The 22,760-nt window shown below is 35.9% G+C and overlaps 1 protein-coding gene across 3 annotated transcripts in view; it reads left to right on the top strand.

Annotated features, from left to right (window-relative positions):
* Window positions 1-19,278, top strand: part of APLF (aprataxin and PNKP like factor) — an 81,360-nt gene extending 62,082 nt beyond the window's left edge. For 2 of the 3 annotated variants that reach the window (XM_081068412.1, XM_081068413.1), the window contains 2 exons: window positions 7,027-7,073; window positions 17,071-19,278. In XM_081068412.1, the coding sequence (XP_080924538.1) occupies window positions 7,027-7,073; window positions 17,071-17,276 (253 nt within the window). In that variant the 3' untranslated portion in view covers window positions 17,277-19,278. Of the gene's footprint in view, window positions 1-7,026; window positions 7,074-13,313; window positions 13,443-17,070 lie in introns of those variants that run through there. The other variant, XM_081068414.1, reaches the window with a different exon arrangement.
* Window positions 19,279-22,760: the final 3,482 nt, after the last annotated feature.

Below are 22,760 nucleotides of genomic sequence, written 5' to 3'. Positions count from 1 at the left end.
TGCTGTTTTCACTTTTATTTTTGTATAGCATTCCAAGTTATTGCAATATTATTAGTTGGTAACATATGCAGGTGTACCCTTAAAACTACAAGATCCTGATTTTTAGAAGCCACTTAATAAAAAAAATAGAAACATGTATTTAGTGCAAATCCGTATTATATTATTTGAGGCAAAATAAATAGGTTTTAATAGGGAAACTCTAGTTGCCTAGTAGTTGAGATTCCCAGGTCAAGTTATATGAGGCTATCAATCATTTTATTTGTAATTAAGAATAATCAAAATTGATAATATCTTAATGCATTTTATAGGATCTGGATATAGAAGAATTAACCGGTCATCATTTGCCATGCTTACAGTTATTTAATCATGTGTAAGAATATGGTCTTAAAAGAAAGTATTAGGTTTGTGCAAAAGTAATTGTGGTTTAAAAGGTTACAAATAATTGCAAAAACTGCATATGTTGATCACTTGCTACATAGTTTCACGTAAGAGTTGGCTATAATTTTATTTATTTATCAATTACAGTTAACATTCAATACTAATTTATATTAGTTTCAGGTGTACAGCTTAGTGGTTAGACATTTATATAATTTACAAATTGATCCCCCCAATTAGTCTAGTACACACCTGGCACTATACAGTTATTACGATATTATTGACTATATTCCCTATGCTGTATTTTACAACCCCATGTATATTTTGTAACTACCAATTTGTACTTCTTAATTCCTTTACCTTTTTCATTCATTGGCTATAAAGTTTTTAAAACTTCATTTAGAAATAGTAGTAACAACCTCAGTTATATTCATGTAGCCTTGACAATGTACTGGGATGCCTTCTGTGTTTTTTTTTCTCCTTTATTTGATGCGTATGCCTTCATTTTAATAATAAATTTGTTTTCTTTGTTATATTTAGTGTTAATTTCACACACATAAGAATTTTCACATTTCTTTTGGCATAGATAGTAAATAATAATGATTTTTCAATGAACAACTTGTCTACTTATTATTTTATGCTGGTTTACTCTTTCATTGTTTAATAAAGACCATATTTGTTAATTCTTTATTTCTCCTAAATTTTGAGACTTAGATATTTGATAACATAGGACTCATGTTTTTGCTTTAGGTTTTAAAATAAGTGTTGAATTTCAAAAATGCAAGGTAAATTATTTTGGAATGAAAACAAAGCTATAGTATGATCACCTATTCACTGAGTAAATATTGAATATTTAACATGCTAGTCACTATTTTAGAAGCTAGTGTAAAACAGTATTTCAGGCTCATTTAGTATTTTGAGTGTTAAGTTTCGGTATTAAGTTACCAAATCTTTGGAAGTAAAAATAGAAATTATTAGTCTGTTCTTGCTGTTGCTTACTTAATCTTTAGTAGGCTCTTTGTGATGGAGAGATAGTGAGTGTTTAAATTAGCAGACTTAAGTTCTAGTTCTAGTTATGTTAATTCTGTGGCATTATTTTGAATGTCATTTGATTTTCCTGAGCTTTATAGTTCCTCATGAAAACATGGAAAACAATCATTTGTGCTCAGGGGGCTCCACCAATGGAGAAATCCAGAGCAGAGTGTAATCTATTCATACTCATAAAGTCAGATGAGTTTACATTCCTGGCTACTCTTCCTTAGCTTTCTGTTCTGCCTCCTTTTCTTTTTCTCTACATGTAATACTGCAGAGCTGCAGGGCTCAGTTCTCAGACTTCTTCCCTTCTCTATTCTTATTCCCTAGTTGAGCTAATTCAATTTAGAGGCTCCAGATTCACATGTTCAAATGCCTCCACTTGGTTGTAAAATAGGTAGTTCAAAATTAATCACATCTGAAACAAACCCCGTTTGTTTTTTTTTTCACCGGGAAAACAACTCTTTTCCCAAGTGTTCTCTGCCTTTGTCAATGACTTCACTTTACACGTAGTGTTTAGGCACCAAACCCCAAAGCACCCTTGATTCTTCCTTCTCTTTTCTTCACATCACCCATTCAGTTCTTGCCATTTCAACCTTTAAAATATGTTAGGAACCTAACCACTTCTTACTTCCTCTACCTCTATCATCTGAGTTATAACCACTATCATTTCTTTCCTGGAGCACTGCAGTGGCTTCTTAACTGATATCCCGTCTTTTTCTCTTGCTCTTCTGTAGTTTATTTTCTACACAGCAATCAGAGTAATTCTCTAAACACATGTCATATAATGTTGTTTTCTGTAGCTTCCCACCAAACTCTTTGCCATGTCTTACAAGTTCTTCTCTGACTTGATTTCCTCCTATATTCCTTTTCACTCATTCCCCTCAAGTTATACAAATCTTGCTGTGTTTTTCCAAATGCTCTAGCTTGTTTCTACTCAGCCTTAGCAAATTTAGAGACATTTTTTATTTCCTCAAGTGTTCTTCCTTCAAATATGTATTGTTATTCATATATCTCTATTATTAAAATCAGAAATGTTTTGGAAAATGTATGTTTTAAAATATAACAGCTCTCAAAAGCCTGGTGTGGTTATGGATGTATAACTCTATGTCTAGAACCCAAAGATTACTATTAATAATTCACAACCATGCAAAAACAGCCCAAAACCCAGAAAGGATTTTGAAGCCTGCTGAGTTACAGAAAATGCCATTTGTGAGTTGTGCCAAAGGTTGATGTAAATCTTTTATGAATTAACTCTGAGTAAGTATTTCCATTCATTATTAGGAAAAAGGCCTGGGTGGAATTTGGCATTGTCCTTGAAAATTATTTCAAATGTTCATATGCCCCCAAAGAACCGTACAGTATTGCCACTTAGCCTTAACCCAGGGTTATATGAAAAAGACATTTGCCTTGTTATGAAATAACTGATTTTTGAAAATGGTATATGCATAGGCAAATGTTAAAAAATATTCTATAAATGTGTAAAGTATGATTGGGGAAATATTCAACCATAATAATTGCATGTATTATTGAAGGCAAAAATTCAGCTATTTAGTATTAATTGGCAATTACTTTTACTGGCACAGTTTACAGACATTGTTGGCTATCTTGAAATAAGATTGATTTCTATTTCTATAAAAATAGCTGACACTTGTAAAATGCGTAATAGCCCACAAATGTTTGTATACATTACTTCACTCAACCCTTGGAACAACCCTGGGTGAAGTAGGATCTTTCTAATGAGGAAATGGAGACTTGGTTCACAGGACTTGCCCGGAATCACTTAAGCAGTAAACAGTATTGTTTGAATTCAGACATAGCTCTTCTGATCCCCAAACAAGAGCCCCTTCCACAGCATGATGCTGGTGATCTAAAGTTCGAAAAGCCTGATGAGAACAGGTCCAAGACACAGTTGCATCGTCTCTTTCGCATTTGTGAAGGACTCTGTTCCTTTTCCACCTGAGTGATTGCTTGCCTAGAGAGCTAAGTGTCTTATGATGCTGGGCAGACAGTATCTCAGGAACCTGACTGCAGTGGAGTCTGCTTAAATATGATCGTCAGGTTTTCATTGTTTCCTGGGGAAGTAATATGAATTGTTAATGGCAGGAAATTCTAACTTATTTTAGTCTTATGTTTGTGTAAAAAAGATTCAGTGAGTACTTTGATTATTAATCTCAGCACGTGACATTCTTTTTAACCTAATAAGAATAGGCAAAAAAAAAAAAAATAAGTATTAACATTAACTCAAGAAAACTCATTATCAGTCTGGAAATTAGGAAAAACCTGTTTTCTGTATTCCAACCAATGAGAATTTTAAACTTTTGTTTGTATTGCAAAGGATTCTTGCCAAGTTCTTTTCAACAATCGTTTTCTTAAGAAATAATAGGTAGTAAAAACAAATATCTTTTTTATATTAAATAGAAAAATGTAAAATATTTCATCATTGGGAAACTCACATAAAAGTTTAATTTAGAAAAGTTTTTTGAAGGAAAAGGGTGATTACAAAATAGATAAATTTATGAAAAATATAGTTGAATGTCACCTTGTGAAATGTACTCTTAAAGGTGATAGAAAAGATATTAACAAGTGTAAGAAAAACCCCATGCCCTCCAGCAGCTCATCTGACAGGTGATAAAGCACACACACACACACACACACACACACACACACATCTGTGTTGAAAATGTAGGTGACGATACAAGAAATATGGGGTAAGCACCAAATGTGGATATAGACAATAGGTTCTAGAGCTACTTCCCCAGGATTATCAGAGTTGCCTTCCTGAAGGAGCATAATATTCTTAACATGAAGGCTGTGAGCAAGTGCCTATCAATGGGAAAGAACAAACACTACTCCCCGGAGAGCAGAAATAAGGGTTGGGCTGAAGATCAAGGTTGGGACTGCGATTATGGTGGACCTGGAAGGAGAGGATAATTTAAGAAATTAACATTCAGAATACTTATTTTTTTTTCACATTTAAATCGCTGTGTAAGCAAAACATGTCTACGATTTCTTTTTGAGTGCGTGCTTTTGCATGGGATACGTTACCTTTTCTGTTTCAGCTCATTTTCTTATTAAAAGTTCAGTTATTGTTCTGTGAGTTATATTTATCACCAACAACACAGAATAAAATATATTTGAAAATATCCCTAATAGGAAACTTCTGAATCTGTCACATAGATTATTTTTTTCTTTATTTTCAATGAAATATGAAAACTTGTTGATATTAATATTTTTATTTCAAAATGGAAGTTGGGTCTCTAAGTTAAATGTTGAAAAGCATCAATTCAACTAGTTTCTTCAGGTCTACATTGCAGTCTCACACCTGTCTTTTTATGAAAATGGCAGAGCCTCAAATAAATAAATTTTTTTCTTCTAAGGCGGAGGAAAATGTGCACATGGAGTGAAAACCTTTTCCTTAGTATAAAATTTTCATAATATTTTTGTGCTCTTCCTTTACAGAATATACAAATGTAAAACTGTTGTCCTATTCCTTTGTTCTGAAATGGTTTGCCTCTCCCTCTGTAGTATGTGTTTAGAGGGTGTCACTGGGGTATGTGAGTGCGGTTGTGGATGCGTTTCAAGATGAGAGAGAACGGGGAGACAACCTTCTGCAACTTAGGATTCAACCGGTATGCCCACAGCCACCAGCCTATTTTCTGATACCTCGTCTTAACTTGGCCTTTTTAAAAAGTTACTCGCCCTTTCAATCTCTCTAGCCTGACAATTGACCTGATGTCAGCAGTCTTTTACCTGTTATTGTGCACATAAACTGTACTTTTCTCTGTTAAGTGCCATTATTCCATTTCTGTACTTGTTTTTAAAGCGTGGCATTTAGTTACTTTGAGAGTTTCTGAAGCGGTTTTTGAAGGAGATTCCAGTATCAAACAATTTAAGACCATATTTAACTTTTCAGTAATCCTGTTCTGTTAAGGGCAAGGCAGGAAAAGATAGGACTGCTTGGTGCCTGAAGCAAACATATATTAAAAAGAAGGTGAAAAGCCTTTAAATCTCAAATGACTTTAGATATATAATAATAATAATTATGAGACATCTGTGTAGAATGTTAACACTTGAAGAATCTCAGGGAAGGTATATGGCATTTCAGTGTACTTACCTTACCATTTTTCAGTAGGTTTGAATTGTTCTCAAAATAAAAGGTGAACAGTGTACTTTATCACAATTTTAAAAAAAAAGATTTTTAAAAAGTTCCCAGAACAATCTCAAATGACCAGCAGTCTTTTTGTACGTCACTGATGAAGAATACCTTTGGTATTAATGTGCCTCGCTTTTCTGTGCCACCTTCGGAATGAATTAAACAGGCCACTGACCTGCACCAGCAAATTCATTAAGGAAATGCTGTTCCATAAATCATCACTGCAGCTTTGTTTATTTGCACCTCTCTCCATCACATTTAAGTTGTCCAGTTTGTTTCTCTCAACTTTGAAATTTCTTTTCCATCAAAAGGTCAAATTTGGGTTGATTACCCCAAACACATAATCTTTTGTAGAATCTGTTTTCCACTTTTCAAAACTGTTGAGTTATGAGCCTAATTAACTGTGTAGTTACGCTCTTGTACTGTGTTTAATGTTCATATTGTAGAAAAAGTTACGAATAAAGAAGAGATACTGGCAATAAAAATTGTCACTGATACCTGACACAGGGCCTGGCATGTAAGAAGTTCCCCATGACTATTTCTGGAACAACTGATGAATGAATCAATGGCTAAAATTAATTACTTATCACCTTCCATGCCCTCAGACTAAGAACTTATTGTGTGTTCCTCATGCGTCCTCACAACAGCTTTACATGAATTATACACCTCAGTACCTACGTATTGTCGGTGTACCCCAGCTCTCCTTTGTCAGTCCCCTAAGAGAGAGAACCATGATCAACCAGTCACTGCTCTGGATTTTTGCTGCTTACGCAGCTTTGCATTATCCAGAGAATGTCTTGTATGTATGGTGTACCCGAATATTTGTGTAACTATTATAATAAAATAATAGAAGGAATCATACGTACGTAAAATCAAAAGATATTCAATGGGTAGTTTCTGTTTGACTTTGTAATTTGTTATATAAAATTTTCAACGCAAACTGTTTTTCCATAATAATTGGTGTTCTTTGAAGAGGCATGATGCTTTTATCTTTGGATTCAAGAAGAGGCTTAAAGTATCATTTTAAACATTACACACAACACGCAACACGCATACATACTTGATATTTTGTGTTACATATTATATATACTATTTTACATTGTAATTTCATATATGTAATACATAACATTGACATTTTAGAAAAAATACATTTCAGTTTGGAATATATTTTATTTGTTTTATACTGTTTTTCACTAGAGATAATTCATGAGGGAAGAACTTTGGTTCACCACTCTTTTTATCTAGAAATATGCCTGGCATGGAGTAGACAATAAGTAAATGTTGAAATTATAAAGTGAATTCTTTGTACAGCATGGTTACTAGAAGTAGCAAACAAATAAAATCAAATGTTTTCTAATAAGAGGCTAATTTTATGTGTAGGTTAATGAATTTTCTAGTTTAATTAAAAAGTCATTAATTTTTTAGTGATTGGAAAACTAGATTTTATTCTTTTTTTTTTTTAGGAAGAATCCTCAGCATAAGATAGAATATAAACATAGTACACTTCCAGGTAAGTAATTTTACTTTAGAAAACTTAAAATGAAACTTTCCAATGAATCTCCTGTTAAACCTTGATACAGTTTGCAGTTACTGTGAATTTTTTTTAAATCTCTTGTGAATTTGTTGAATTCTGATGTTAATGATTTTTCTTAGATTAAAAAAATGTAAAATTTTGTATAGCAAATGTTCTCTACAATCATTGTCTAACAATATATGTTTGTTCTCGTATCTGTTACAGTTCTTTTCTTTGTAGGTACCTGAAAACAAAATTTCAAATTGGTCTAAATGGTAAAGGGAATTTATTGATTTCTATAACTAAAAAGTCCAGAAGTACAGCTGGATTTAGGCCAGGTTTATGCTTTGGCACATTACTATTGTCAATAATGTCACCAGTGATCCAGTTTTCCTCCATCACTCTATCTGTAACAGAGAGACTGGCTTACCTCCCCACTGAGGGACTGTGTGTATCCTTATTCAGCTGGCACGATAAGCACCCATGTTTACATTGAAGGAGAGAGAGAGAGAGAGAATGAAAAACTTTGACTCTCACTATTCCTAGGAAAAATCATGACATTCACTTCTTTTACTGGCTTAAATCACAGTCTTTCTCTTGAGCCAGTCACTATGGCCACTGGTTAGTTTGTACCAGCACTGGAACCAGGGTGGAGTCACCTCCTTCAGAACCACGAGGATTCCCAATAGAAACTGAAGTTGTAGGAGAAGGAGAGGGAGGCGATATAGACACCAGAGATGCAAATGTCCATTGGTTCTATTACATTTGTCTGTTTTACTTTCTCTTGTTTACAGACTCTACCATTTTCCCATCTTAACAGATTCTGGCTCCTTTGTACCATTTATATAATGCAGAGGCCAATTCAACACACAATATTCTGCCCACAGAGTAAGAGGATAAAAGGTACACTACCCTGGCTCTGCCCACATACATTTGCATGTGTATAAACACAACCAACTTGTAACCAAGTGATAAAAAGAATTAATTTTACCACTGGGAGTTCTAGGTCATAGTTCTGATTGAAATACACGTTAGTGCTTTAGTACTCCAGGCACTAATGTACTCATTTTGTCTGAGCTAATGTGGTATGGAGGTTATGTTACACGCTATACTTTCTTTACTGGGACTGTGTCTAAAAATGTAGCATTAGACACAGTGCTTAAATTAACTTCCTTTCCAGCAATAATGTAATAATATTGATTAAAACTATATTTTGTTGACAAAGGTCAGCATTGTTCCGTGAAAGAGCATTGACACATTGTATATCTTTACAGATTGGGAGCCATTTTCCTAAACACTATCAATAGGCATCCTATGGTATACTTAAAAATAATCTGAATTTTCTTTGAAAAGTCTCTTTGAATTATCATTGCAGTATCTTCTGAATGAAGAACATATTTTAGAACAATTAGCTTTTTTATTTTATTGGAAAGACAGCTTTTAAAAAAGTATAGATATTTTTAAGTAACAGTTTGGCTTTATATTTTTAATGTACTTTCAAGGGATTGTTGTGTGGCAATATAATCAGAACGTCTCTTTCTATTCTAAAACCTATAAGTTAAGGTATATGGAGTATTTAAAATATTAAGTGTTGAAGTCTCATTGTTTTCAATTTAGCAATAGCTGACAGAATTCTAACCTCCTTGTTTTTCTTATTTTCAAATCCTTAGTTTAACATTACCCAAGCTCTTGATCTCACTTATATAATTAATGGTTTATTTACTCACACACACATTCATTGTTTATTTATTATATGTCTAACATGTGAGCAGAGTTGCAGAGAGACATGAAAACCAGCTCTGGCCCTCCAAGGTTTGGTGAGATGCTCTCAAACCCTGGAGGAAAGAGAAGGAGTACCTTATTCTGGGGGTTAGCAGGGTAGGCTCAATATGGGAATTTTAAGTTAAATTGGTCTTTACTGTGGTAGGATTTCAATCGTCTTTGTTTCTTAGCTTGTGGTGGGTGGGTATACAAACTAGCCAGGGCATCCAGACCAAGTGAATAATAGATCAATCAAGGACCTCAAGGTAGAAAATAGTAAGTTGGGTTTGGAGTTAGCAAGTGGATAGGTTTAACTGACATGGAGTCTCTGTAGTGACTTTGGGTGATACTAAAAGATGTATTGAGGCCAGATTATAGGAGCTCTGGAAAGCTAGACCGAAGGTGTGGATGCATGGGCCAATAATGGTGAGCTAGTATTTTACCAAAATGAGCTGGTGATGATGAGCTGAATTAGAGTGGGGGGAACCTTGTAGAGATTAGTTATGTAGTTGAATAAATGGCCAGAGAGGTAGGCCACCATGAGAGTGGAAAGGTAGGATTGGATACCAGTGAATTTTGAAGCAAGAATCAATGATTTACCAACTGGTTATGATGTGGGGACTGGGATGAGGTCCGGGAAGGAGGGATGACTCAGGATTATAGTACAAATTATCAGGAGACTGGGGATGACATTTACACATAATAGAGATCAGAGGAAGGACTACGTAGGGTTTTTTGTTTTTTTAATTTAAATGTTGAATTTGAAGTGGGGTATCATAACTACATGAGACAATACAATTTAATATAGTACTATATACCATATACCAAATACTATAGTATTTTGTAGTATAAAGTAACTGCATTAAACTCTTACTCTTTAATTTCTAATTTGTAACATTCCTAAAACATGTCAGTCTATAAGGTTCTTCTACATATGTAACAATTTATGTAGTGTGTTGTGCTTTTGTAGGTTTCACTGCTGTCATCCGTTAAGCTTTTTGTATATCTAATTAGTTTAAAAATTCACTAACTTTCTACACTTTTTCTGAGTGCCGTGGTTTTGGCACAAGATATTGAAAACAAGAGTAATGAGAGCCAGGAAAATTTTATTTTATACTTTCTTAGTTGTACTTTACTTGTTGACAGCAGTTAAAAGAAATTATCACCAGTATTTTATCACCTGATTGTTGGAGTCATTCTTTCTAGCTTTTATTCTCAGTGATGAGTACCATTCATGACTGGAAATTTAGGATGTTATACTGATAGCTATTTTAATATTTCTCTAGTTTTGGAATTGTATGCACACATGTGCATACATAAAAAATATGTATATATAAATATATAAATAATATATAATTTTTATATAAATATATAAATATAAAAATATTTATGCAAATATATAAATATATATATATATATTTTTTTCCTACAGAAGTAGAAACCAAAAGCTCTAGAAACCAAGCTATTAAGGAAGGTTAGTGGAACATAAATGAAATTCGTTAAACTGCTGCTCAGTGTGGGGAAAACTGAGAGATTTTAGAACATGAAACAGGCTAGTCAATGGTATTTTTATAAAGAAATAAACTTCATGTATAATACAGTAGATCAGTATTACACAAACTACTTTCCCCAAGCTAAAATATGAATATCCATCTAGTAGCTTGGTACATTAGAAAGATGAGTATTTAGTAGTAAAATGAAGCATTTAAAAAATGTTTATTTTTGTAGTATGTAGTAAATTTTTATCTTTAGAGATATTGGGCTAAATTTCTTTCTTGCATAATGAAACTTAACACCCTAATTAGTCCTACCTAAGATTTACTAGAAAAGAAAGTAAAACCTGAGGAATTATTGATGTTAAGCTATAAATCTGCCATGAGGCCTCTGCCGTCTTAGATCTTAACATCAGACAACTATTTGGAAAAACCAGCAATTTAGAATGATCTTTTCTTCAGGTAAAAATCAGCATTTCTTTCCACATGCATGTAACACAGTGTACACATTAGTAGTTCTGCAGGCTTTGTTCCTGGAATATGAATTGTAAAGGAAGTGTTAGATACAGATTTCAGAATTGTCATTCTGATATTTCAAATTCCTTTGCATAAATAGAAAAGTCAGAAATTACCACATCCTAACACCAAATAGTTAATAACATGTTGTTTTAAACACGTTAAATAAAGAGTTTGCTCTTCTTTCTAAAGGTTATTTTTCATTATTGTGGTTGTCCATTGCTATCCATCAATTTAAAAAAATCACTCACAGCTTATTTCTCCTGTGCTACTTTCAAGTAGTCAAGCTGTCAACATCTCCCCACATTTCATACGACTTCACCGATTTGCAGAGAAAATGAAAATTCCTACTTTGGCCTTAAAAGTAGAACTTTGGAGTCAGAAAGGATCTGTGAGGTCATTTAATCATTCCATGATCCTTTGATTCATAGATAAAAAGAAAAATTCCATTAAGTGACTTGTTCACAATCATGGGCTTGTTTATGACACAGATCTTTGGACTTCTTCCCCTTGAATTTAACCTCTTCTTTTAAACCATACAGTTGTTTTCTTTAAAGACTTTTTGTTGGGTGAGGGGGATGGACAACCACGTAAAAACAGCAATAACTAGCAGCAAGAAACATATAAGCATTTCAGGTGAAGAGAGAGGAAAAAAATGATTTTTTCCAAGCCCATCTTGATTTGGAAAAAGCAAGCTTATTTTTGATTTCTCGGACACACTCTAGAATTATATTTCAAACAAGCTAGTGGTGATATAAGAAAATGCTACATATAGGCTCTTATCTTTTTTTAATGGCAATTTAATGGCAATTTAATGGTAATTTTTTAATTACGCTATTTAATTCTATGGAAATCTATTGGAAGCCATAACTACAAAAAATAAAACTACAAAAAAATTATTTTTTGTTTTTCTTTGAAAAATCTTTTATTTATTTATTTAAGTGTGTTTTTCCAGGACTCATCAGTTCCAAGTCAAGTAGTTGTTTCAATCCAGTTGTGGAGGGCGCAGGTCACAGTGGCCCATGTGGGGATCGAACTGACAACCTTGATGTTAAGAGCACCACGCTCTAACCAACTGAGCTAACCGGCCACCCCTATTTTTTCCTTTTGATTAGAAAAATTAAGCAGCCACGTCTATGTCTCCTTTTATTACATTTGTGCTTTAATAAGCTTTTTACCAACCATGACATTCTCTGTACAATACTGGGGTCTTGGCTTGGAATCTCCTGTGATAGGACTCCCTATGACTGAGTTGCCTGGCATTCTAACCAACAAGCTTCCTTGTATGAGAAGCTTCCTGTGAAATTTTTGTATAGCAAACAGTGTCATTATAGCAAGGTTTATGTGAACTTTACTAGTTTCATCACTTTGAATCCAGGTATTCAGATACCATGCTGTGTGCTTCAGCTTTCTCAGAGAATATATACGTGGGATATTTTTTGCTTTGTGTTCTTAGTATCCCCTTTGCATAAAAAATATTGAGTGTTATGGTAAAGATAGGCATTTTATTCCTACGTTAGGTGCTAGTCATATTTATTTCAGAACCCTCCTTCCAGAGATTGCCCCATGATTCAGGAAATTATGTAATAATTAATTTCGATCAACAAGTGCACTGATTCAGAGCATTTCCAAATAAGGAAAGTTTCATTATCTCTATGGCCCAGTTACACTGAAAGGCAGAAACTGTTATTTGTCTGAAAACACCTTCAGCAATTAAAAAAAAAGGAAACTCCCACCTAGATGGCATTTGTATTGTGGAATACTTAAAATCACTAAATTGAATTTGTTGCAAGAGGGCCCATTAATTAATTGATTCCACAAAGGTAATCATACATCAGCATTTAAAACACTGTTAAGAAGCGTCAATGTTGTACCACTAACAAAGGACGTAAAGCTGAATTCTAGAGCTGACTTTGACCTTGTTATGACATTGACTCTTTAAGTGTTTTTACTTGAAGCACAGTTAAATTACCTGTTCATGTGAAATACAGTGGATGGAATTTGACTATAAGCTATATCAAGTTTTACTATGGATGGTTTTGTTAAATCCTGAATCTCCTGTTAAAATGTGTCAATGTAAACATCAAATGTAAATGATGATTTGATAGACATAAACAATTTTGGGGGGAAAGCAATGGTATTCTTCTGACTCACACAGCCTTTTTGTTTCAACAAAGCAAAGCCTGTCTAGTAAGTTGCTGTAAAGATTTCCAGGGCTCATTGAGGCTTCAAGCCCCCTCAATTTAGCAAGATTTAAATAAAAGTTTTTCATGTAATTCATTATATTGGCAGACTAGCAATTAAAAGTGTAGATTATAATAAGAAGGGTTTTTATAAAACTAAAGGTGTTCATCAGTTGATTTGCAAATGGTTCATTTGTTCATGTATTCATACATATTCAACTATATATTATACATAAAGTGTCTTCTACATCAAAAAGTGCCTTCTACATTTGGTGCTGTTGTAGGAGCTGCGGATACAAGAGACAAAGCCCTACTCTTGCAGAATTTTACAAAGGTGGGCAGTGCACATGTAAACAATTATATGTCCTGTAGTGATAATTGCTAAGAAGAAACATAAAGCTGTGTAAGAGAACAGACGGCAAGGGTGTGTGTGTGTGTGTGTGTGTGTGTGTGTGTGTGTATGTGTGTGTGTGTGGTGGCGGTGGTGTGTCACTTCAGAAACACTAGTAAAAGAAGGACTGTGTAATAACTTGCCATCAGAGCAGAGGCCTGAAGGAGGGAGCAAGCCAGGTGATTGTCTGAGGGAAGGGCATGCCGGGCGATGGGGGTGGTGACGTTCAAGTCCTTGGGATGATCACGTGTGGACTACTCAAGGAGCGCAAAGAGGAAGGAAAGAGCCGCAGATGGGGGCAGCAAAGCGAGCGGTGGGCCAGTTGTGAAGGCTCCTGGAGGCCACATTCTCCAAGTAGGGACTTCAGTTCTTACTCAGAGTGGTGTGGAAAGCTATTGGAAGGTTTTCTGGCTGCTTTGTGGGGAATAGGCAAGAGTGGAAACAGAGAAACTAGTTAAGAGCATATGAGAAAGGGCCAGGAAGATGACGATGGTATTGGGACCGAGATATTGGAATGGATGTGGTGGACATATTTGGATGGTAGAGCCAATAGGATCTGTGACATATTGGATATTGGGTTTTCACTGGGTGTGGGGACAAAGCCCCAGAAGGCAGTTTCCAGGCTCTTGGCCTCATGTGGAAAGGTGCTGGCTCAGGTAGTAAATGGCCATCAACTGTGATTGGCTGGCCATCAGCTGTGGCTAGTTGGCCGTCAGCTGTAACCAGTGAGCCATTGGCCACTAATATAACTGCTGTAGCTACGCTAGCAGCAAATGGGGGCTAGCAAGAAGATGGTGGCTGAGCTAGCAAGAGCAGATTGCAGAGAGGCGGATGCCGCCAGCGAGAATATAGTGATGTGACTCCCCCATCTATGGCTCCGTGGGTGTTCCTTTTTGGCCTCACCATGTCCTGCGTTCTTATGTGGGGAGCGGGAGCTGAGACCCCGCCGGACGCCCCGCATGACACTGGGGGATGTTCAAGGATGACTCCAAGGTTTCTTGCCAAAACAACTAGTAGGTAGAAATGTTGGAGAAGTCATATACTCAAGACCGCTAAGAGAATGATTAGATTTTGGTGAAGCACCTCAAGAGTTGTGTTCTGGAAATGTTAGGTTTCAGATGCCTGTTAATCATCCAAGTAGAGATAATACATAGGCCGTCAGATAAATGAGAGTCTGGAATTCAGGCAATGGTCAGGGCTTAAGGTTAAATTTGGGGATTTAGGGTATAAGACTGAATGGACTCACCTAAGAAATGTGTTAGAGAAGACGTCCCAGGCTGAAACTTGGGCACTTCAAAATTTAGAGGTTGGGAAGATGGAGATATCCAGCAAAGAAGACTGAGAAGGGACAGCCAATAAAGTAGGAGAAGAACCTGAAATTGTGTCAGTTTTATATATATTTTTCTTGTAAATCTGATAATAATTTCTGAATCTGAAAGGAAATTTTTTGAGATGTCATTAGTTATATATGTTAGATACTTCCAAGAGCAAAATGGGCAAGAACAGAGATACTGATATTTTTTCCTCTTCACTCCCCTCCCCATCTGCAAATTACCCTCTAAATGTTTTTAAAATGTATTTCATCATAAAAGTTATATGAGGAATTAAGATTAGCTAGACATCATGCATAAAACATGCCCTCAAGATACTTGACAGAGATAAGAAATGTATACCAATAAATATAGTGCAAGATTTCTCTTAAGGAACTGATAGGCTTCTTGCACTAATGAGAATTATGCAAATTATTAGGTAGCCCCTTTTTAGCCTTGGCTACCAAGAAACTTTGGGAGAAATTTGATGCTCAATTTATAACAATTATGTTTAAAAATTTGAAATTGACATATTTATATTTTGCTTTTTATGTTCTTAGTTTTTCTACTTTTATTTGTATTGTTTTTTAAAATTACCTCTGTTATTACTATAAGGTGTCTCAAATCCTCTCTGGAATGAGCAGTGATATTAAGAAAAATATAAATATCTGCACTATGGGAGTTAAGAGGACAGATAAATTACTTCCTTTGTCATCATTTTCATTTTTTCCCCATCAAATTCCTTGACTTTCTTTTAAGTTATATCTGTCTTTTACATGTGTACATTTTAGGAAGAAGTTAATTAAAGCACATACAAAAGTATGGACATTAATATTTTTAACCCATACATTTGCTCTTTATCACAGGGATTGTCCTCTGCCTTTCACAAGATTTTCAGATAGAATCTTCCTACTTGTTTCTTAAGTGTTCCACATAATCTCAGCGTCTCTCACTGCCTTATTTTAAACCAACTCTGTTGCTCACTGTGGAAAGAATATAAAACAGAGTGGAATGAGGGGAGAAATGGATTTGGAGACTGAAGAATTTTTGTATTATAATATTAATTGGAAATTATAAATTCTAACAACTGTTACCATAGTAATCCTACTTTTATTGAAACATGAACTGTAGAATATAACAGATCTAAAAACTAAACTTTCCAAAGTATGTAAACTTGTGTCATCTCATTTGATCACAATCCTAGAATGTCAATTACATTGTACTAGGTTTGCTGTAATAATAAACAATCTTCAAATTTCAGTGCCTTACAACAGAAATGAGATGTATTTGTCCTTCATGTTACAGCTGCGTGTTGGCTGTGCTCCTGTCCCATGTGTTAGTCTCATCTTGGAATCCAGGCTGAAGGATCAGCCCACATCTAGAACACATTGTTCTCACAGCAGAGGGGAAATAACAATAGCAGAACCACAGAAAGGCTCCGAAAGCTTCTCATTGGAAGGGGCACACAACACTTCCACAGTTTTTTTGGCCAAGACTGTTGGGATGGGGAAATATAATCATCACAAGAAGGGGCAGTGAATAACTGGGACAAAAGTACATTCTGCCATCCCGGAAGGTAGCCTGAATATGATTATGATATTATGAAGGGACCATTATTATTAATCTCACAGGACATTTTAGTCTTAGGAGCCTCATGATAGGAAATGTTAGAATAATAACTAACAAATGGTCATTATAGTCCCCTTTCTAGAAATTTATAGTGGTTAACTATGTACCATGTTTCCCTGAAAATAAGACCTTGCCAGACAATCAGCTCTAATGAGTCTTTTGGAGCAAAAATTAATATAAGACCCAGTCTTATAGTAAATAAGACTGGGTATTATATTGTATTATATTATATTACATCCGGTATTATATTATATTATATTATGTTATATTATACCTGGTCTTATATTTTATAAGGCCTGGTCTTGTAGTAAATTAAGACTGAGTCTTGTATTAATTTTTGCTCCAAAAGACGCATTAGAGCTGATTGTCTGCTACGTCTCATTTTTGGAGAAACACGGTATTAAGTGAAATTAATTCTTCTTGATAGAGAAAGACTTTTTTTAAAGAAGTATTTTTTTTTAATTTTATTGGGGAATATTGGGGAACAGTGTGTTTCTCCAGGGCCCATCAGCTCCAAGTGATCGTCCTTTAATCTAGTTGTGGAGAGCGCAGCGCACTGACCCATGTGGGACTCGAACTGGCAACGCTGTTGTTCAGAGCTCACACTCGAACCAACTGAGCCATCCAGCCACCCCTGGAAAGACATTATGCAGTTTTACTCCCAGGTTGAGTGGCAATTGATGTACTGTGTACCAAACTTCTGTTTTTCAGTGAGAAGCATTTTAGATGAAGACAGTGATAATGCTGCAGAACCCAGTAAGTATGACATGAATGACAGCTTTCTAGATGATGAGGAGGAAGGATATGAGCCAACAGATGAAGATTCTGACTGGGAGCCGGGCAAGGAGGACCAAGAGAAGGAAGATATAGAAGAGCTTTTGAAAGAAGCAAAAAAGTTTATGAAAAGAAAAAAGTAACTATTTTCTGCAATAATATATGACTCACATGTACTTGTTCTTTATGGAAAAAAATTGTGTTAGTTATAAAAAAGTAAAAAGCTATAGGTTGCACAAAACTTTGGTCTTTTTTTTTTTTCTCCTTTTTTCCAAAGATTCTGTATTTATAGAATACTATGCAAGTATAACCTGGCAAACAACATCATGGATGAAAAAGCATGCCTCTTTTCATAGCTATTGAAATAGTTCTTCAGCAGAACCAGGATTTAAAAAATGACAGCCATCATATAATAGCTATTATTTTTCTAGTACCCTTGATGCAAACTTGACAATTTCATTTACTACTTTTGTTCTTTGAAACTTGGGGAATTTAGTACCAAATGGATAATGAAAATAGATTCAATAAGACTATAGAAGAGAAATGCTCAACACACAGGGACTATTATTTTGTGACCCACATCTGTAATTTATGTCTGAGTTTAAAGGTGGGAAACCTTAAAGAATTTGACAGTTTCTTTTTCAAACATAAGTCCTGCCTGATTATATTAACTCTCAACGTGCTGTGTTTACATTAAGAATATAAAAATGATTTTTAACCATAATTTTTCTCAAACGACCTTAGTTCTTTTGTCTTCAGATGAAAGTGGCAAGTTGTCGGCCAATGTTCAAGATTCTGGCCTTTTATTTCAAAAGAAACTCCTTATTCTTCAATTTTATGAAGTATATCTTTGTAGCTCTGTTCTTAAACTACTTTAGATCCTGTTATACTCTTGATTTAGGTGACTTAGAATTTTTGAAATATAGTTTAGAATCTTTAATAATAGTTCAGTGTATATACACAGTGCAGTAGGTATAGTATTAAAATAATAAATCATGAAACCAAAAGTGTCCGTTAAACATTAATATTTTCTATTATAAGAGAACCAAAAATTTTATATCTTAAAAGGGCAACACAGATTTATAATTGTTTCCTTAGTGTTTTTCAATATCTTTCCAAGTAATTGCATATTCAAATTTACTTAACCTGAGGCAGGATAAGAGAAATAGTTCTCTAGACTATTATTGCGTATTATTCTTACTTTGCCTCTGTTATTTGGGAACTCATTTTCCTCTTCTAATGTTCCTTTAGTCTCGGGGGCTTGACAAACCTGTGAAAAAAATCTTTGAATTTACTCTCATCTTTGCACTGACTTAATCCATAAAGTGTTCCCTAACGACTTATACATGTATCCCAAAGGAATTGGAAACATGTGCCACATAAAAAAAGTTGTACACAATGTCCATAGAAGAATTATTTATAACAGTCAAAAAGTAGAAACATCTAAATGTCCCATCAACTGATAGAAGGATTTAAAAAAAATGTACATCTCTATGATGGAATATTTTTGGCCAGAAACGAATACTGAAGGATTGAAACATGCTGCAATGTGGGTAAACCTTGAAAACATTATGCTAAAGAAAAGAAGCCAGACAAAAAAGCCACATATTGTATAAATTCATGTATATGACATATCTAAACTAGACAAATCCATAGAGACAGAAAGTAGATTACAGGTTGCAGGGGGGTAAAGTAGGAGGAGATATGGAGTGACTGCTTATGGATATAAGGTTTCTTTATGAAGTGATATAAATTTTCTAAAATTAATGGTAATAGTTGAACAACTCTGTAAACTAGACTAAAAACCCACTGAATTGTACACTTTCAAAGGGTAAATTTTATGGTATAGGAATTAAATATCTCAATAAAGCTATTTTAAAAATAGAATGTAAAACGTGACAATAATCTTTTAGAAAGAAAAAAAGTATTTCATTTCAGAATATATTCTTGGTAGTAATGTGATAGCTCATGGTAGTTGTTTTTGTAAGGATACCTTGATGTGCCTTTTGTAATCATCCTGTAGACATGTTTAAGTAATGTATAAATATATAACCTAATTAACTAAAGTGTAATGAAAATTTGCCCCTTGTAATTGGACTATATTTATTTTAATATTTTTTAATTTTTTAATTACAGTTGACATACAATATTGTATTAGTTTCAGTGGTACAACATAGTGATTAGATGTTTATATAACTTATGAAATGATCACCCTGATAAGTCTAGTACCCATCTGGCACCATACATAGTTTTACAATATTATTGACTATATTTCCTATCCTATACTTTATATCCCTGTGACTATTTTTTAACTACCAATTGATACTTCTTAATCCCTTTCCCCTTTTCACTTATTCCCTCCAAAATGTTCTCTGTATCTATGAGTTTGTTTGTTTCGTTTATTTTGTCCTTTGGCTTCCACATATAAGTGAAATCATATCACATTTATCTTTCTCTGACTTATTCCAATCAGCATAAATACCCTCTAGATCCATCCATGTTGTTGCAGATGGCAAGATTTCATTCTTTTGTATAGCTGACTAATATTCCACTGTATATATGTACCAACTCTTCTTTATCCGTTCATCCATTGATGGACACCCAGGCTGCCTCCACATCTTGGCTATTATAAACAACGCTGCAATGAATATATGGATGCAATAGTGTTTTAGGTTTTTTCAGATAAATACCCAGAAGTGGGATTACTGAGTCCTTCTTTGTCTTTTGTTATAGCCTTTGTTTTAAAGTCCATTTTGTCTGGTATAAATATTGCTATCTCAGCTTTTTGTTGTTTCCGTTTCCATGAAATGTGTTTTTTCATCCCTTTACTTTTAGTCTCTATGTGTCTTTTGATCTGAAGTGAATCTCTTGTAGACAGCATTCGTAAGGGTCTTGTTTTCTTATCCATTCATCTGCTCTATGTCTTTTGATTAGAACATTTAATCCATTTCCATTGAAACTAATTGTTGATAGATATGGAGCTATTGCCATTTTATTATTCATAATTTTGATTTTTTTCCCCATCTTAAAGAAGTCCCTGTAACATTCCTTGTAATACTTGTTTGGTGGTGGTGAACTCCTTTAGCTTTTTCTGGTCTGGGAAGCTCTTTATCTGTCCTTCAATTCTAAATGATAGCCTGCTGGGTAGAGTAATCTTGGTTGTAGATCCTTGCTTTTCATCACTTTGAATATTTCCTGCCAATTCCTTCTGGCCTGCAAAGTTTCTGTTGAGAAGTCAGCTGACAAATTCATGGGAGCTCCCTTATAAATTACTAGTTGCCTTTCCCTTGCTGCCTTTAGGATTCTCTCTTTGTCTTTAACCTTTGCCATTTTAATTATAATGTGTCTTGGTGTGGGCGTGTTTGGGCTCATCTTATTTGGGACTCTGTGCTTCCTGGGCTTGTATGTCTATTTCCTTTACCGGGTTAGGAAAGTTTTCAGTCATTATTTCTTCAAATACGTTCTCAATCTCCTGCTTGCTCTCTTCTCCTTCTGGGATCCCTATGATGTGAATGTTGTTATGCTTATTGTTGTTCCAGGGGTCTCTTAAATTACCCTCATTTTTTTTTTAAATTCTTTTTTCTTTTTGCTGTTCTGATTGGGTGTTTTCTGCTACCTTGTCTTCCAAATCACTGATTCAGTCCTCTGCTTTATCTAGTCTGCTGGTGATTCCTTCTATTGCATTCTTCATTTCAGTTACTGTATTCTTCACTTCTGACCGGTTCTTTTTTATGGTCTCTATGTCCTTTTTTATGCTTGCTGTCTCTTTGTTGAAGTTCTCACTAAGTTCCCTGAGCATGCTTATAAACACTGTTTTCAACTCTGTATCTGGTAGGTTGCCTCCATTTTGTTTAGTTCTTTTTCTGGTGTTTTGTCCTGTTCTTTCACTTGGGACTCATTTCTGTGTTTCCTCATTTTGGCTGCCTCTCTGTGTTTGTTTCTATGTATTAAGTAGATCTGCTATGTCTCCCAGTCTTGGCCAGGTGGCCTTATGTAGTAGGTGTCCTGTTGGGCCCAGTGGCACAGTCTCCCTGTCACCTGCTCTGGGTGCTCCAGGAGTGTCCCTTATGTGGGTTTCATGTGCCCTCCTGTTATATTGAGCCTTGGTTGCTATTGGCATATCAGTGGGTGGAATTACCCCTTAAGCTGACTGGCTGTGGGGTTTGGCTAAGTCCACAGCTTACATGCTGCTATTCAGGGGGCTTACTCCACTGAGTGGGATTTGCCCTAGCACTCTCTGGTGCCCGCTGAGACCACCCTTTGTGTGTGACACTTGTGGGGCTAATTGGGCAGGGCTTTGCTGTGATCTGAAGCCAACCTCCAAGTATGTTGGTTTTGGGGCCTTTTGGGAGGGGCTCTGATGCAGGCCCAGGTCACCCACTGACTGTGACTGTTTGGGGACCACCTGGTGGGAGCTACAAAGCGATTTGTCGTTGTTGGCTACCTGTGCTAAACCCAGAGGTGCATGGGAGAAGACACATTATGAACCAAGGACGTTTGTCACCAGTACCAGGTCTGTGGTAACTCTGCAAAAAGCCAGGACACCCTGAGGCCTGCTGCCACCTGCTGGTTCCTTTAAGGTTCAGCTGCTGATAGTCTCGTGCGATATGCAAATTGGGTGAGGTAGGTTTGGGGAATCATTAGAGTGGGAAGAGTTGTGGTCACCAGGTTAATGTAAATTCTGGTTTGGTGCCAGTGCTGAGCCTGGAGCTACTCAGCAAAAGTCTCAAAGCACACTAAGGCCAGTTGCCGCCAATGGAGGCCTGCCAGACTCTGATAGTTTTCCAAGAAAGAGTGCAATGTGGGTAGGGCTGGCTGCTTGAGGAGAAAGTGCCTTCAGCTAGGGTAGTTGGGTGGGGCATGGTCCCAGTGAGTCAGCAGGGTGGAGCCCCAGAACTCACTAGGCCAATCAGATTCAGATTTGGCTGTGTGGGGGAGGGCTCAACACAAGGAAGATGGCACCTGCCTGCCAGCTGCATGGGAGAAGGACCACACACAGGGAAAATGCTGACTGTCCTCCGGCCCTCCTTCCGCAGCCACATAACTCAATCTGCACTCCTCATATGTCTCTGACACTCCCAGAGTTACTGTCCCTTCGCTAGAGCCCAAGGTGAGTACCTGGGAGAGAGTCTGTGCACAGGCCATTTAAGAGGATGTCTGGGTTTCCCATAGCCTTCCATCTGGGACAGTCAGAATCCCCACTGTTTTTCACAGTTAAGTGTTGTGCTTGTTCCTCTTCCCAGTGCCAGTACTCTGGGCTGAGGAGTCCTGCTCCTCCGGGGGGGGGGGGGTCGCGGGGGGGCATCTGCTGCCAAGATATCCCTCCTGATTCTCAACTGCCACATGGAGGTTTGGGAACCTCCGTTCCATGTCTCTACCCCTCTTGCCAGTCTCAACATGGTTTCTTTATATTTTCAGTCATAGGACTTCTGCTCAGCTAGACTTCAGATGGTTCTGTAGGTTTATTGTTCTATAATGTAGTTGTAATTTTAATGTGTTCACGGAAGGATGCAGGTGCAATGTTTATTTACTCTGCCATCTTGGATCTCTACTCCTGTCTTGCTGCATATTTAAATACAGTCTCGATCTTGTGGAAAAGCCTTTGTGTGATTGAGTTGCAAGCTGAA

The sequence above is a fragment of the Rhinolophus hipposideros genome (assembly GCF_964194185.1).
Source record: "Rhinolophus hipposideros genome assembly, chromosome: 12".
NCBI classification, from domain to species: Eukaryota; Metazoa; Chordata; class Mammalia; order Chiroptera; family Rhinolophidae; genus Rhinolophus; species Rhinolophus hipposideros.
The sequence above is the reverse complement of the archived record's forward strand: the minus strand, read 5'-3'. Positions and strand labels throughout refer to the sequence as shown.